This window comes from Euprymna scolopes, chromosome 15 (assembly GCF_053919585.1).
Source record: "Euprymna scolopes isolate OS-2025 chromosome 15, ASM5391958v1, whole genome shotgun sequence".
NCBI lineage: Eukaryota > Metazoa > Mollusca > Cephalopoda > Sepiida > Sepiolidae > Euprymna > Euprymna scolopes.
The window spans coordinates 93,120,808-93,139,217 of NC_136496.1; the positions used below are offsets into that span (position 1 = coordinate 93,120,808).

Consider the following 18,410-nt stretch of genomic DNA (forward strand, 5'->3'; position numbering starts at 1 on the left):
GAACACAGCCTCAAGAGACCGTAGATGTGGACTTTAGTATGGAGATGATCGATGGTGTCACACATATACCCAGACTGCAATTGATATTTGCAGAATATGTTGGAGTCTTTGTGTTTTGTGTTTTATTTTATTTTTTTGTGATCCATGCATGCCCTCTTCAGCAGCCACCAATGTGAGAGACAATGACACAGTCAGAAAAGAAGACGAAGGAGAAGAAGACCACAGGAAAAATGTTGGGGGCGGGCGTTTGTTGTCGAGTGAGGTAACACACTCGGCCTCTCTCACAAGGAATTACAAATTATTCCCCTTTGATCGCTTTATTGAAAAAAAGTAACATTTCATTAGATGTGAGCTTTAACATGTGATTGTCGATCTCTGAATAATCACAATGCGTTGAGATATATTGTAGGGGAGAAAAGAGCCTACAATTGCTATCAAATCCTGAACAATGGTCTTAGAGCAACCATAGTCATATCAGTTGCATATTTTCTTTCTATTTTACACACAATATCTCTTGTTATGTTGACTTATTGTTAGGCCTAGCACATGCGTGTTGATCTTATATAACTGCATAGGCAAGAGAACATGTCGGCACAGACTTAACTTTAAAATTGTCGATCAAAGAGTATAGCGCCAAAGATGGTTCCATTCTTGATAAGACGTTGTGATAAGAGGACGCCATAACCTACTTTTGCCCTTCACTGAGAGCAGCAAGACAACATAGAACTCCAGAGTACTACATTCTGTTTTTATTAAAGGCCAACAATTCTCTTTATATTTGAGTGTTCCCTGTGGATGAAGTTGATTTTTATTTTAGTGATGATGTTTTTTTTTTTCATTAAAGATGGTGACCCTTATTTGATACTGAATTTCAGTCCGAACCCAGTCAACTCTACCAAACGGCTGCCTTCATCTTGATTTTCTTCTAGAATCACCATCGTCACATAATCCAAACTAACAAAAGTATGTAAATTCCTTTTTATGAGCAAGGAAAGGGAGGTTTAATTTTAATAACTAATAATAAAACCAAAGGAAAGAATTTCTTTCACTTTTAATACAGAAATACAGGAAAAATATTTAATACAGAAAAAATCCTTTGTTCTAAATAATTTTGTAGCTAAAATAAGAATCAATCTTTATAGATTCAGGAAAGAGAGTGGATTAGTTTACTTTCTTTTTTAAGATCTTGATTTTGAAAAAGGGTCATTTTATTAGGCTGTTGACATTGATTTCCTTTCTACTAGTTGCAAGTAAAAGAAATATCGAGGCTAAATTTTCGTGGAGATTGGCCCGTTCTTTTATAATCGATTCTAAAGTCATTCTTATCAGGATATACTAAAACGGCATGTTCACACTCCTAGACTTCCCATTAAACTGAGGACTTCTGCGCTGTTTCTTTTTGCACCATGTGACATCGCATCTGTTTTCATTAGTTTGCACAATCGAGTCGATGCTAACTGTGATGTCATCAGTTTGACTCTGATTTTATTTCCTGTTTACGCACTAACGTTTTCCCTGCAAATTAAAATCATCAAGTAAATACTAATGCTTTTAATGTCCATTATTGAGGCATCATCATTGTCATCATCATCGTGATCATCAACATCGTCATTATCAGTGCATCCGGGAAGAAAAAAAAAAAAAGAAAGATCAACGTCTGCGAAGAATTCCTTGAAGAAATTTGTATTGTGCGAGCCTTTTCCTTTTCCTATTTTGCGCACCTCAACCGTATATAGAACGTGTATATTAGTGTGTTTTTGTAGTACATGTGTATAATGATTGTATTTTATCTTCTATATGTTGTGTAAGTTTTAGAGGGACAAAGGAAAAGAGAGAAAAAGGAGAGAGATAGATAGATATAAGGTAATATCAGAAGGTTACGTGTTCGGATCACGTCGGGGTCACCATTTTGGGGAATTTCCCTAATAAAATAAAATAACACAATTCTATGAACAATGACAAACAACTTCTTCAACTTAACAAGGGAAAGGTTTATTTGCAAAGCGTACTGAAGGAAGAAAGTAGAGTCGGGTCTCCACTGCCTTACGAGGTAGTTACAACCCGCGGCTGTCGTCAATACCTTTAGTAGGAGCAGCGAAGAGAACAGGCGTCTAGCCCCGACGAAGGCTGGTAGCGTAAGAGAGAGTTTTCTTCTGGGACCGGAAGCTGTCTGGTCCCTAGGGGTCAATTTGTATTCGTGCGCAAGTCCTCAGATTGGACAGTCTAGCGCCTCATCACTCACTCAGAGGAAGCGAATGCGCGAGAAGAAAAGGGGTCCATTTGTGTCTGCTACAGATAGATAGATAGATAGATAGATAGAAAGTGTGTGTGTGTGTGTGTGGATGTGTGTGTGTGTGTGTGAGAGAGAGAGAGAGAGAGGCAGAGACAGAGACAGAGATTGCTGGTAGCGTTTATGATTACAATGTTGAAGCTTAGCAGGTCATTTTCTTTTAATGTATTTTTGTCTATCTCCTAAATGAAGCATTGCTTAATTTCCATTGATGTGAGAATACTCGGCTGAACGTGAATTTATAGAGGCAAACATGAATTCAATGCTTTAACACCGCTTTGAAAGTCATTGGTCAACTGATATTCTATGAGGCTTGCCAAAGTCAGTCCCTTGCACGATACACCACACTGGTCGACAAACTCGACACATATGTGCGACACCGATAAACAAAATAAGTTTTGGGAAACTTTGTTGCACGAGGCGGGCAATTATGGCAGTTCAAGCGAACAGCTCATTTACTGGGTTAAGTTTAGACAATCGTTCTCTCACCCAGAGGTGGTAAGTAGCAAGTCATTCAGGCCGAGTTCTTCTTCGGGAGAAATGCTCGGAATTGTTTGTCAACTTTTGGGAAACTTGAGATACAAAAACAAAAGCAACAGCCAATAAAAAAAAGAGTTGATTGGTTTATTCGAAAATGGCCAAGGGTAGTAATATCATTAAGTTCTTTAAAAAAGGTAAGAAGAACATTTTTTTATAACATACAATCTCTTTCTCTTTCTTTTTCTCTCTCAAAGCACATACTCCCTTTCTTCCTCTCTCTCTCTCTCTCTCTCTCTCTCACACACACACACACACGTATATATATATATATATATATATATATATATATATATATATATATATATATATATATATATAAGGTCCAATCTACAATAAAAACGACCGACTCTCTCTCTCCCTCTCCCTCCCTCTCCCCCCTCTCTCTATCTCTCTCTCTTTATATATATATATATATATATATATATATATATATATATATATATATATATATATATCAGTAATGAACATTCCCAATTCAAATATATACCAAATATATATTTATTTTTACTTTGATATTTTATTGTCTTACATGTGCTTCGCTGATTGATAGAAAAACACCAAACAACTCTTCAGAGACAGTTTATATGTCCATAAAAAAACAAAAAAAAACAAACAAATAGTTGGTGATTTTAATGTAGCCGCATTCAACCTCAATATGGGGTTGGAACTGGGAGCATACTCGGCAGATGGTGGCGATCAAGCTGGCTTTGGAGTTGTGGGAGGTCATGTTGGTGATTTTCTCGATGTATGACCAAACAAAGTAGTCCAGTGTGTTGAGGTCGGGTGAGGAGGGAGGGGAGCAGTGAGAGAAGGGTGCAAAGTCGTAGCACTCCTTTTGAAGCCAAACCTGAGTTTCTTTGAACTTGTGAGCCAGCGCTGAGTCCTGCTGTCACATCCAGGGTCTGCCAGTGGCCATCTGATTGCACCAGGGGGTCACCACACTCTTCAGCACACCCAGATACACAATGTGAGGTGGCATTGTATGGCCCCCATCCACTTCAAACCACACCAAAGACTATTACCGTGGCTGGAAACTTTGTTTTCATCACCCTGGGCACATTCCTGTTATTTATGGCAATCCAGCGATGCATTTTGAGGGTTCTGGCAATGGTCCTGTTATCATAACTTGGATCAGTAGAGAACATGAGTTGTACAGAGGTGCATCTCTGATCTCACTTATTGAACATTGTTTCAGTTTCAGACATGATAGAAAGCTCCTATCGCTCTTGGGGTTTTTGCACAACTGGCCAACTAGTATATGCTGCTGCTGCTGCTGCAGCAGCAGCAGCAACAAAAACAAAACAACAACAACAACAACGGTTTTCATCAAGTGGAAATGGAATCATGTTGTCTTTTCTATGGTGACAATTTTATCGTTCCACACTATATATTTGCTTAGATTTTTCTGTCTTGTCAATTTTCACCATATGACCTGCTGAGGCGGTGAAATTACAATTTGGCAAATTTTCTTTCCTTCTTGTTGACTATTATCATGTCCAGTCTCCTTGTTTGGATGAGTTTATCATTTGTATATCCATATCTCATATTTCTGTAGATATGTTCACGCATTTTAGTCCTCTATTTATTTGGCCAGTCTTATAAACCATCTATGAAGTTTCTTCTTCTTCTTCTTCTATTATTATTATTATTATTATTATTATTATTATTATTATTATTATTATTATTATTATTATTAACTCACTAGAAGTTCTCACACAGGCAATCACGGGGGAACACACAATAGCAATAACTTATGATGTTCTCTGGATTTTGAGCACCAACAAGTCTCTCCAGATTTCTCTACATCTCTCGATAACCATTTCGATTTTCTTGTTTCCCTGGGGTCGTATTATATCGGTTTTTGTCTTCTTTCTAGGACATTATTCAAGTTAGTGGTTAGTGTTTGCGGTTTTATGTGGGTTGGTTTCCACATTCTAAGAATTTTCTGTAGCATTTCAGCTGTTTTCATCATTTCTGTACGCTGTATCTTCTCAGCCTTCCCCCGATTCTAATTTCTCTCACAATTTAAAAAAAAGGTTTTTGATATTGTAACTAGTGCTCTTACAATTATTGGTGCGACTTTGACTTTCTTCATGTTCCGTATTCTCTTTATTATTATTATTTACTCACTAGGAGCAGTCATGCACGCCATCATCAAAGATTGGTCTTTGAGAACAGCCTGCAGTGTTCCCTGGAGTCTGAGTGACAACGAGTCTCGCCAGATTTTTAGTATTTTCCACCTCTTTTGATAAACTTTGCAAAAGAATTTGCATTATTACAACAACCGCTTACCATTGATTTCTCGTTGGCGGTGACATTCTTCTCCTTCTACTACTTCTTTTTCTTCTTCTTATTTTATTATCATTATTATTATTTTTATTATTATTATTATTATTATTATTATTATTATTGTTATTGTTATTATTATTATTATTTTATTATTATTATTATTATTATTATTATTATTATTATTATTTTATTATTATTATTATTATTATTATTATCATTATTATTATTATTATTATTATTATTATTGTTATTGTTATTATTATTATTATTATTATTATTATTATTATTGTTATTGTTATTATTATTATTATTTTATTATTATTATTATTGTTATTGTTATTATTATTATTATTTTATTATTATTATTTTATTATTAGTATTTTTATTTTATGTTGTTATTATTATTATTATTGTTATTATTATTATTTATTCACTAGGAGTGGTCACACAGGCCATTATCAAACATTTCTCTTTGAAAATAACTTGTGGTGTTCTCTGAGGTCTGAGTGACAACAAGTCTCCTTAGATTTCCAGTACACTCCACCTCTTTCGATAACCTTTGAAAGTGAATTGGCGTTATCATAACAGCCGCTTACCATTGATTTCTCGTTGGCGGCGACCATTAGTCTTCACTGGAATTTAGGTTGCAAAAATCCTCGTCAAGCTCCTAATCATCTTTGCACTCATCCAGTCGAAGTCTGGCTAGTGCTTTCTCTCCCCCGTCTTTCCATTCTACTTGACCCTCCTCACTTATTTGGTGTGACGTCAGTTTTTGGTGACATACACAGAAAAAAAGGGAGGGGATAATAGAGGTGCAATTATAGTTTCAGTTTTCATGATTCCATGTGTAGTTCTTTGTGTTTTATATCTGTAGTAAATTTTTTTATGTTCAGTTTGTGCCTGTAGTTCGTGTGTTAATCTCTGAATTCAAGGGTTTTCCTTAATACTTTAGCCGTTTTCATTATTGTTATCCATTGTATCTTCTCAGCCATCCCTCTGATTCCAATCTCTCCCATTCTTTTTTCAAAGGTTTTTGGTATTATTCATAGCGCTCCTATTATTATTATTATTATTATTTTTATTATTATTATTATTATTATTATTATTATTATTATTATTATTATTATTATTATTATAAACAAGGAATTGTCTTACACATGTTCGGATGTTTAATGTTTCTGTCTTTGTGTAAATTTTTTTCCGGCCAAAAGCGACAACAGCGGCAGAGTTTAAAAAATAGCAAACGAAACAAATAAGCGTTTCTAATCGAAATTTTAATTTGAACTTGAAATTCGTGGTTAAACAAGGAATTGTCTTCTTACACATGTTCGGATGTTTTATGTTTCTGTTTTTGTGTACATTTTTCCGGTCGTCAGCAACATCAGCGGCAGAGTTTTAAAAAATAGCAGAGGGGGAAAAAAAAAGTGTTTCTAACTGAAATTAGAATTTCAAACTTGAATTCACGGTTAAACGAAGAATTGTATTTCACATGTTTGGATGTTTTATGTTTCTGTTTTTGTGTACATTTTTCTGACCAAAAGCAACATCGGCAGAGGAGTGAAAAAAAAAACGAACAAAGTAAGCTTTTCTAACTGAAATTATTATTATTATTATTATTATTATTGTTATTATTATTATTATTATTATTGTCATTGTTTTTCTACTTATTATTATTATTTTTGTTATTATCATATCATTATTATTATTATTATTATTATTATTATTGTTCTTCTACTTATTATTATTATTATTTTATATTTATTATTATCATTATCATTATTATCATTATCATCATCATTATTATTATCATTATTATTATTATCATTATTAAAAATTTTTTTACTTTATTGGTTATTACTATTATCACTAATATTATTACTACTAGTAGTAGTAGTGTTGGTGGTGGTAGTAGTGGTGGTGTTATATAGTTATTATTATTAGTATTAGACGATACCACTGGTGCGCGTATGTTACGTGAGTTCTTATTAGTAAAGATATGAGTCTTAGTGAGAGTTCTTGTCTTATTACATATGATGTTGTATCTTAGAGAGAGAGATGTGTATGTAATGACATTTTATAACACAGACATATAAGAACAATACAATTTACCTTTTTGTAGAAATCACAAACACAAAGATGAGCTTTATCCACAAAACATATGATGAATTTATTTCCTTACGACCGGTCGTGATTTCCTCATTAACAATTCTAAGTTTCACATTTTAGTTTCTGAAGTGACGTCTCGCTTCAGACGTCCGCCTGTCTCTGAGTTTTCTCACTGACCGTCTCCCCTGACTGTCTCCCCTGACTGTCTCTCCTGACTGTCTCTCTGACTATCTCTCCTGACTGTCTCTCTGACTGTCTCCCTGACTGTCTCTGCGACCAACTAACTCCCACTTCCTATATTGAGAAATCCATGCATCCCGGCCACGTGAGCAAAATTCACGTGTTTCAACATGCGCGACTTTGCACGTTTCCGACATTGATTTCCCAATAACCTATTTTTCTTGTGTTGTTTCCACAAAGGAATTTAACCTACATATCTAATTTATTTAACCCATATTTTATTATCCACATTCTTTTAACAATTGAATAGTTTATTTATTATTTATTTCATCCGAATTAACAATTTACTGGACATTCCATTTAAACCTATTGTTCTTTAAAACTTATGTCCAGGGTTCGATTTCTGCTTTCTCTTATTTTCATTTTAACTAATCTCTCTATTTTTATACTTACATGAACAGGGGACAGCCCTTATCATGTAACAGTGGTATGTTTTTGCTATTAGTGTAGCTGTAATGGTAGGTGTTGTTTTTTGCTGTCATTGCTATTGTTGTTTTTGCTGTTAATATTATTGCTACCGATATTAGTGTTGCCATTATCATTGTAGATTTTATTTCTATTGTTGTTGGTGGTGGTAATGGGAATAGTGGTGGTGATCGAGGAAAAAGGTCGGGAGGGGATCTTTGACCTTGGTGGGGAACCCTCCTAAAGATAATGTCTTGATAAAACTATTGGTGGTGGTGTAACCTTAAATTCACTAACCCCATTTATGGGAGAATGTCAAATCAAAATATTGAAAATAACAACGTAAATGAGGCTAGAACATCTTGTGATGGTCACACGTCAGGTAGGTGTCCCACTGGTCAACAGGGTTGGTCCTGTCGTCATCATACAACTGTTCGAAATTCTGAGGATGTGGCTGGAGATAGGGGGAGTGAGAATTACCAGAGAGGGTCCCAAGACACGAAGGGATTTGGAACAGGAAATGTCAAAAAAACATGGACAGATGAGGAAAGAAGAGTACTGTGGGAATTCTTTGTAAGAAGTGGAAGTACCAAATCTGGTGGATATATCCGAAAAGTGAAGGAAGAATGGGAATCGAGAGGAGGAGGAGGAGGAGGAGCTAGATGACAGTGGAAGGCACCTGGTCCAGATGGAGTGATGGGCTTCTGGTTTAAACAGTTGCCATGCCTTTATCCACCTATAGCTGCTGCTCTGCAAAGGGTTGTAGAGTAGGAAGATGTCTCTGATTGGCTTGTGAAGGGAAGAACTACACTGATTACGAAAGATCCTGCAAAAGGAACAGATGTCAATAATTATAGGCCAATTACATGTCTGCCATTGATGTGGAAACTATTGAAATTTGCGGAGAAAATTTATGAACATCTTGAGAGTAATGGTGTTTTTCCTGACGAACAAAAGGGCTGCCGGAAAGGCTCGAGAGGTACTAAAGAGCAACTACTAATTGATAAAGCAATAATGCAGAATGCGAAGAAGAAGAAGAAGAAGAAGAAGAAGAAGAAGAAGAAGAAGAGAAATCTGAGTGTAGCATGGATCGATTACAGAAAGGCTTATGACATGGTTCCTCATTCATGAATACGTGAAACACTATTGATGATGAAGGTTGCTGAGAATGTGGTAGGGTTTTTGGAGACAAGTATGGCTCGATGGAAAACGGTGCTGACAGCAAACAGAGAGGAGATGGGGCAGGTTGGCATTAAACGTGGGGTATTTCAAGGAGATTCGTTATCGCCACTTCTTTTTGTAATGATAATGATGCCACTGAGCATCCTCTTGAAGAGAGAAAAACTGGGGTATAACTTTGGATCTGGTGACAAACGCCTCAACCATCTACTATTTATGGATGATTTAAAAATATTCGGTAGAAATGAAAAGGAAATGGAGAGACTGGTAGAACTTGTGGGGACATACTCAGAAGACATTGGGATGGAGTTTGGGATTAGTAAATGTGTGATGCTGATGATGAAAAGAGGAGTAAAGGTTCATTCGAATGGAATAGTGCTGCCAAATGGAGAAATCATGAAAGAAATAGAAGATACAGGATATAAGTATTTGGGAGTGCTGGAGGGTGTAGGCATCATGAACAGAGAAATGAAGGAAAAAGTCAGGAAGGAGTATCTTAGAAGAGTGAAACTAATTGCAAAGTCGAAACTGTATGGAGGAAATCTAATGAAAGCAGTAAATGCATGGGCAGTCAGTGTTTTGAGATACAGTGCGGGAATTTTAGAATGGTCTGACAAGGATTTGTATGCCATGGATATCAAAACAAGAAAAGTTTTAGCAATGTTTGGTATATTTCACATTCGAAGTAGCGTAGCAAGGCTGTATTAAAAGAGGAAAGATGGTGGGAGAGGATTGAAATGTGTAAAAGATTGTGTTAGAACCAAGGAGATGTCGTTGAAGGAGCATGTGGTTAGAAGTGAGGAGTGGATGCTTAAGGTTGTGGCCAATGAAGTGGAGGTATGTGAGACCAAGGCTGATTATGTGAAACGTATCGATAGAGAAAGGGTAGAGGAACTGGCTAGGAAGAAAATGCATGGAAGGTTCTTCCAGGATATAGCAGAAGTGGTTGATGAAAGATCATGGCAATGGCTTAGAGCTGGGTATCTGGCTAAGAGTAAGCTTTTGTTTGGGCAGCACAAGAGCAGGCATTAGGAACACGATTGTTCAAAAAAGAAGTTCTAGGAGAGGAAGTTGCTGCAGAATGCCGGATTTGTGGTAAGACCTCAGAGTCAATTGCGCACCTTGCAGCAGGGTGTAGTGGACTGGCCCAGAGAGAGAGAGAGTACAGCAAAAGACACGATCGCATGCGACTCCGGATATATTAGGAGGTGTGTAAGAGGGTAGGGGTGAAGTGTGCTGGAAAATGGTTTGAGGAGATGCTTGATGAAGTGAGAACAAGTGAGGATGACAAGGTAGAGGTATGGTGGGACAAAAGTGTCATAACGACCAAGCAATTGGAACATAATCATCCGGATTTGGTCGTCATTGACAAAGTCTAAAAAAAATGGCAAATTGTAGACTTTTAAGTACCCTGGGACAGGAATGTGAGAGAGAAAGAGAATGAGAAGTGGAGCAATTATGCTCCATTGGCCTTGGAGATAAGGCGTATACACAGGGTTAAAACACAAATAATCCCGGTCGTAGTTGGTACACTAGGAGTAGTATCAAGTCGTCTGGAAGGACAATTGAAAAAACTACAAATCCCCGATGTTTTAAGCGGCCTTCAAACCTCTGCAATTATAGGTACCACCAACATCCTTAGGAAAACCCTTGATCTTTGAAGCTCCTGGTTTGAAGCCGGGATTAAGGGAAATCCTCTGGAAATGAGTCCCACCCCTTTCCAGAGAGACGTCCATAAACGAAATCAGAATTATTATTATTATTTACTCACTAGGAGTGGTCACACAGGCCATCATCAAAGATTTATCTTTGAGAACAACCCGTAATGTTCTCTGGAGTCTAAGTGACAATAAGTCTTCCCAAATTTCCAATATTCTTGACTCTCTTTCAATAACATTTGCGGAGGAATTTGCATTATCGCAACAGTCGTTTAACATCGATTTCTCAATGGTAACAATCGTTGGCTTTCACTGGAATTTGAATATCAACAAGCCTACCCAAGCTCCTAATCTTCACCGCACTCGTCCAGCAGAAGTCTAGTTAATTCTTTCCTCCTTGACCCTTCACGATTATTTGATGTGATGCCTTTTTTATGGAGGTGGCGGTTTAACTTACAATTATACAGTTTCAGTTTTCTTGATTCCATGTGTGTTTCTCTATGTTTTTGTTTTATTTCTGTTGTAGTTTTCATATGTCCGCTAAGCGTTTACAACTTATGTGTATTGATACGGGTGATAAACGGGAACTGTTCATACACGATGCAAGTCCAATGATCACCCTAATTAAAGAAAAAACAAAACAAAACAAAACAAAACAAAACAAAAACAAAAAAAAAAACAGAAATATATTATGATGTATGTATCCGTCACTGAACGAAAATGCTATATTCTAAAATATTTGTAATGGTGTTTTGTTTTCTTAATTTCATTCATCCAGAAGAAAGTCTCGCAATAAAGACGAAACGTTGATGAACACATAAATTGGCTTGTTCCTTTTTTTTTTATCTCTCTGTCTGTCTCTTTCGCCAATAGGAGACAGGTAGATAAAGGGAATTGATAAATATGAAGGAAAGGATAAATTGAGAGATAAATAAGAGAGAAAGTAAGTCAGTGCGTGCGTGATTATATATATATATATATATTTGTTATATATATTTTATACATATTTATATATATATATATTTTATATATATATATCATATATATATATATATATTTGTTATATATATTTTATACATATTTATATATATATATATTTTATATATATATGCATATATATATATATATGTATATATATATATAATTTTTTGTGTATTGATATTCCTATTAAAAACCCTGTTTTCTGTTTATTAAAAATACAACTTTGTTATATATGAAGCGTGGAATTGCATTCATCTGTAAAAAGATCTAGCTAATTTGCATATTCTTTTAAAAATTCATTTTAATTAATTCCCTATTAGTTATTTCGGCTTTCTTATTGGATGATCATCTTCCGTTAACTGTTACGTGTAATTATATTAATGCAGATATTCTACATAATTTATACTTGCATAATATTTGCGTAAAAAAGGTTATAGTAAACACAAAAATCTTTCTATATCTATTTATGTATGTGTATATATATTTCTTTAAACAATTTCGCCTACCAAACTCCTTTTGTCAGTTTTTGGTCGACAGACATGAAACTTCATATACAGGGTATTCGAAACCATGCAGAAATTTATATTTGGGTCTTAGCCGAGGAAAATTGGTGCAGAAGTATGAAAATTAAAAAAATGGAATTTGCCAGGTGAAAGTCGAAAGACGGCATTACGGATATGCATGCATAACGTAATAGCTATTGGTTCATGTTTTAATTTTTAGCCTTGCAGCAAACATGTCTTCATAGCTGACGCATTAACGTCAAAGGAAAAAGTAAATCGTAAGCTAAAAGTTTTGGTTTCGATTCTCGGTTGTGGCACACGCATCATTTTTGATAAATTTTTAAAATCATTATTATATAATGAGTCCAATATAATATAATAATAAATACGAAATCTGCATTAATTAAAATATCATATTCAAGTGTATTTTAAGACCGGGCAATGCCGGGAGTCCTGCTAGTATATATATAAGCTCTTATATTGAAAAAGGTTTTTCTTTGTAATCGAGCACTTTGTTGGAATTCTTTCCCCCAAAACAGTAAACGAATATATATATATATATATATATATATATATATATATATATATATATATATAAAAGTGAACGTGTCTGTGTGTCTGTCTGTGTGTCTGTCTGTGTGTGTGTGTACATTTCCCTACTCAATAACTCTGTCAATTTTTAGTCTACAGACTCAAAATTTGATATACAGGGTACTGAGATTTGGGAAAATCTACGTGATCGGTTTTCGGCCAAAAATTTGGCTTTTAAGGGGTCAAAGTTTTATGATTTGACCTTTGAGAACTCTACCAAACTCCTCCGCCAATTTTGAGTCTACACACTTGAAATTTTAGATATAGGTTCCTTGGACATGGATCTAGCTTAATAATTTGATTTAAGCACAAAACAATAAATTTTAAGGGGTCATAATAGGGATTAAAGCTAAAAAAATTGACCGTTTTTTTTTGTTCAGCATACACCTCCAAACACCCGGGCAACATCGGGCACCCATGCTAGGAGATATATATATATATATATATATATATATATATATATATTAATATACGTATGATTAGAAAGTAATATATGCTTTTAATGTATTTGTTCAATAAAATTTTTTGAAAATGCCACAATAAACTTAGCTCAATAAAAATAAATTCCAAACTAAATATGCGTTCATATTATGTTATTTAAAAAAATTTTTTTTTTTAATCAATTTTCACCCCAAACAAGGCACAGTGTTACTTTGAAGTCGGGGGCTACTATCGGGGACATAAGTTACAGGGATATTATGAAGGGAGATAAGTAGCAAGATGTTCACATTACATTCGCACTTCTGCACGTCAGTACAGTTGGGAAAGCAGACTCCCGGAAGGGAGTTCCAAAGTCTAGCAGTTCTGGGGAAGAAACTATTGGAGTAGAAGGCTTTCTTACATCTAGGGATCTCTACTGTGTAGGGGTGGGATTTAGCTGCTTGTCGGGGTTGTCTGGGGTATTCACGTCGAGGGGGTATAAGTGCTTGTAGTTCGTCAAAGCATTCACCATTAAAATACTTGTAGAACAGGCAGAGGGATGCAACATTTCATTGGTGGGACAGAGGCTGAAGCCTAGATGACAGTTCAGAACCTAACAGATTGGCGACTCTCTTTTGAACCCTGCCAAGGAGTGAGAGACAAGAAGCAGATGCACCAGCCCAAATGTGATAACAGTACTCCATACATGGGCGAATGGTGGCCTTATAGAGGTACAGAATACTTTCAAGCGTAAGTAGTTTTCTAGCATGGTAGAGGGAACCAACCTTCCTTGCAGCAGCCTTGGCAATGCTCTCAATATATCTATTCCAGTTCATATTCCCTGTGTTCTTGGCCATTGCTATTTGTGGTAGAGAAGGCTTCTTATTGAAGGAAACAAGTTTAGTCTTAGCAGCATTGAATGTGGCCATCCATTTTTGTCCCCAATACACTACAGATTGGATGTCATCCTCTAATATTTCTGCCATTTCCTTAAATATGTTTTCATTTGTTTTCCACTCGTGCTTGCTATAGAGAGTGGTGTCATCAGCAAATACACCCATCACCCATTTCAGAAAGAATTATATGAGGGAGGTCATTTATGAATATCAGGAATAATAAATGTCAAAGGATAGACCCCTGAGGTATTCATGCATTTATATTATATTATTTAGATGTACGACCATCGAGGACAACCTGGATTTTTCTCTTACTTGAGAAGAATTTAATTACATTATGTATTCTTCCAGTGATACCATATGATCTAATTTTCCTTAGAAAACCATCATGCCATAACCTGTCAAAAGCCTTAGATATATCGAGGGCTACCACTCTACCCTCCCCTGTTTTGTCCAGTGAACAGCATATGTGTTCAGAGATTACAGTTAGAATATCTGCTGTGGAACCGGCTTGCCTAAATCCATATTGATTGTTGGTCAGGAGTTTAGCATCTATAAGGTGATGGACTAGAGCTTTGATAATTATGGACTCAAATATTTTGGCGAAAAATGAGAGGAGGCTAATGGGGCGATAATTTAATGGGGCAGTTCTTTCGCCAGAATTCTTGAAAACTGGTACCACAGAAGCAGTTTTCGAGCAGTCCGGAAAGCAAGATTCATTAAGGCATTTGTTGTAAAGTTTAGAGAGAACTGGAGCTACTCTGGCGGAGCATTTTTTAATAGCACAGCTGGGATGAGATCAGGTCCACATGCTTTTGAAGTGTCAAGGTTTTTTATGATAGCATGCACCTGAGAATAGGTGATTTTCAGATCGTCTAGCGCGGCGTCTGTTCGTAAAGGTCTGGTCGTCTCATACTAGTTTTGTTTCTCTAGCCAGGGGGAGGGTGTTACGAATAGTTTAGGGGGATGGGATGTGGCGGGAGTGGGGAAAACAGTATTCATTGCCCTAGTCAGGAAAAAACGTCGACCACTGGGTGATTCTGTCAACTCCCTGTGATAGCACCTCTACGCCTGGCTAATAAGCAAAGAAGGAGTATGAAAGCCGGGTGATAGACAGTGCCTATCTCCTCCTTAAGCAGTTAAGTTTTGCGAACCGGTAATTTGTTAGGAAGGTTGTCGTCCGGGACTGAAGAGGCCTCCCTCCTCTAGGTTTAGCTTCAGAGTTTTCCTTCTCCTAGACGGATGACCTGGGATGATCTATGGGTCCATCACCACCGAGAGGGTCTGCCTCGCGCCTGGGTCCTAAACCAGGTATTTCTGCGACCCCGCATGGGTAGTTAATGTTAATCCGTTATTTAGTAGGTTATATATCTACTGCTATTTAGTAGGTTATATATCAACTGTTATTTAGTAGGTTATATATCAACTGTTATTTAGTAGGTTATATATCTACTGTTATTTAGTAGGTTATATATCAACTGTTATTTAGTAGGTTATATATCTACTGTTATTTAGTAGGTTATATATCAACTGTTATTTAGTAGGTTATATATCAACTGTTATTTAGTAGGTTATATATCTACTGTTATTTAGTAGGTTATATATCAACTGTTATTTAGTAGGTTATATATCAACTGTTATTTAGTAGGTTATATATCTACTGTTATTTAGTAGGTTATATATCAACTGTTATTTAGTAGGTTATATATCAACTGTTATTTAGTAGGTTATATATCAACTGTTATTTAGTAGGTTATATATCAACTGTTATTTAGTAGGTTATATATCTACTGTTATTTAGTAGGTTATATATCAACTGTTATTTAGTAGGTTATATATCAACTGTTATTTAGTAGGTTATATATCTACTGTTATTTAGTAGGTTATATATCAACTGTTATTTAGTAGGTTATATATCTACTGTTATTTAGTAGGTTATATATCAACTGTTATTTAGTAGGTTATATATCAACTGTTATTTAGTAGGTTATATATCTACTGTTATTTAGTAGGTTATATATCAACTGTTATTTAGTAGGTTATATATCAACTGTTATTTAGTAGGTTATATATCTACTGTTATTTAGTAGGTTATATATCAACTGTTATTTAGTAGGTTATATATCAACTGTTATTTAGTAGGTTATATATCTACTGTTATTTAGTAGGTTATATATCTACTGTTATTTAGTAGGTTATATATCAACTGTTATTTAGTAGGTTATATATCAACTGTTATTTAGTAGGTTATATATCTACTGTTATTCAGTAGGTTATATATCAACTGTTATTTAGTAGGTTATATATCAACTGTTATTTAGTAGGTTATATATCTACTGTTATTTAGTAGGTTATATATCAACTGTTATTTAGTAGGTTATATATCTACTGTTATTTAGTAGGTTATATATCTACTGTTATTTAGTAGGTTATATATCTACTGGAAAGTTACACCCCTCTAAGTGATTAAAAAGGATATTGCTATGCTTTTCATTTTCATTGTTAATGGAAGAGGGGATAAGTAGGAATTCGTGCAGTGGAAGCATCTAAATTTGCAACAGGATTAGGTTGAGAGAGAGAAAGAGAGAGAGAGAGAGAGAGAGAGAGAAAGAAAGAGAGAGAGAGAGGAGTTAATGTATGGTTTAGATATAGTTTATATGTTAGTTTAGGAATAGGAATGTTAAACTGAGTAACTTGATATTAGGAATTAAAATTTGGTGTTCAAACTGAGTATTTAAAACGACACAAAGATAAGATGTATGCTCTATATAGATACAAGTAACAACATTTGATTTAGAATACAGTTCAGTACAGGTATAACTGAAAAATATTATAAGTTATGGCATATTCTGTTATTATAATTAGGAATAAATGATAAATGGTATGTTTTCAGTAGATACGAGTATATGGAATTTATGGAATTTAAGATATTAAGTATATATATGGAATTTAAGATATTAAGAATGTTAGTATAATTAAGAATAACTTAATTTTGTTTTTAATTTTTATTTATTGCGGAATATTAGCCTCATCTTTTTCTTAGTTGTTTCACGACGTTTCGACCAACTATTCCTCTGGCCTTCATCAGGTAGTAATCGCGACGGATAGGAACTCTGAATCTCCTGACTGCATCCACTGCAATTACTGCCTTCCCAAGTTGTTGTTGTCTCACCACGTTTTGGCCAAGTAAGTTTCTGGCTGGCTTTGAGTAGGATTGAAACCACTATCTTCAGACAATGCTCACCTGAAACCATAAAGAGTCAACATCTCTATAAACTGCGCCACAGGCTCCGAAGGGCAAATGGATAAATGGTATGTTTTCAGTAGATACGAATATATGGAATTTAAGATATTAAGTATGTTTGTTGTCTTCAGACTTCTAACGAAGGAAGATAGCTCCGCCTTTCTTTTAAAATCCGGAAGTTTGTATTTTGTATAACAATGAGTATTAGTTTGTATTTTGTATAACAATGAGTATCGGTTTAGTTTTTATGTATTAATTATTGTAATACTATCAATTGGAAAAGATAAATAATTGCTATTTATTATAGATCACTTTAGATCTATATATAGGACTATGGCTAATAAGTATCTACTTTAAAGCTTAGCTATGGGATAAGAGTATACTCTAAAGCATGCCTTAGTAGATGTTGAGCTGATCGGGAAATGTCTTAGTAGTGATATAAGATTTAAGAAAGTTACAATACGAGGATACTGAAAGTAAGATGTGAGCTGTTGAGGATCCGGTAGAGGCGCTTAGATATAGGTGGCAAGATGATCATATTTTAGTGTGTACGAATTGTTCATATAAAGTATACAACTTAAATAAAGTTCTTCTAGCCTCTATCGTAAAAAGAAATCCGTTTATGACAAATTCAGAGTTGTTTCTTGTCTTAATTTGGCTTAGAGGAAACTGTCATGAACTAACGTTAGAATATAACAGCTTTAATGGTTCGGAAGGGGTTGATTTAGAGTATTGAATAAGAATAAGATCATTTTCGGTGTAGTTCGTTGAATGGTGGAAAATACACAAGAGCCATGACAGCTAACAAACCGGAAGTCCAAGACCTGAGTATTCTTGGACTTCCGGTTTGTTGGCTGCAACGTTGTTTGACTGTGGACATGATTATATATATATATACTAGCAAAAGTACCCGTCGTTGACTGGGTTCAAAAACAGCCTACATAAATGGATTTATGAAAGTATGATAGGTTATGAAAAGGAAGAGTTGTAAAGAGATAGCTTCGAATTTGGGGGTATCAAAACCAAAGCAAAATATGATGAAAGTAAAAATAAAATAGATAAACCCCA

The 18,410-nt window shown here is 35.1% G+C and overlaps 1 protein-coding gene across 1 annotated transcript in view; it reads left to right on the top strand.

Moving 5' to 3' along the window:
* The first annotated feature begins 2,651 nt into the window (after positions 1 to 2,651).
* LOC145293988 (sialin-like) overlaps positions 2,652 to 18,410 on the top strand; it is a 55,965-nt gene continuing 40,206 nt past the window's right edge. The window contains exon 1 of the mRNA XM_080140881.1: positions 2,652 to 2,964. Coding sequence (XP_079997007.1) covers positions 2,925 to 2,964 — 40 coding nt within the window. The 5' untranslated portion in view covers positions 2,652 to 2,924. The remainder of the gene's footprint in view (positions 2,965 to 18,410) is intronic.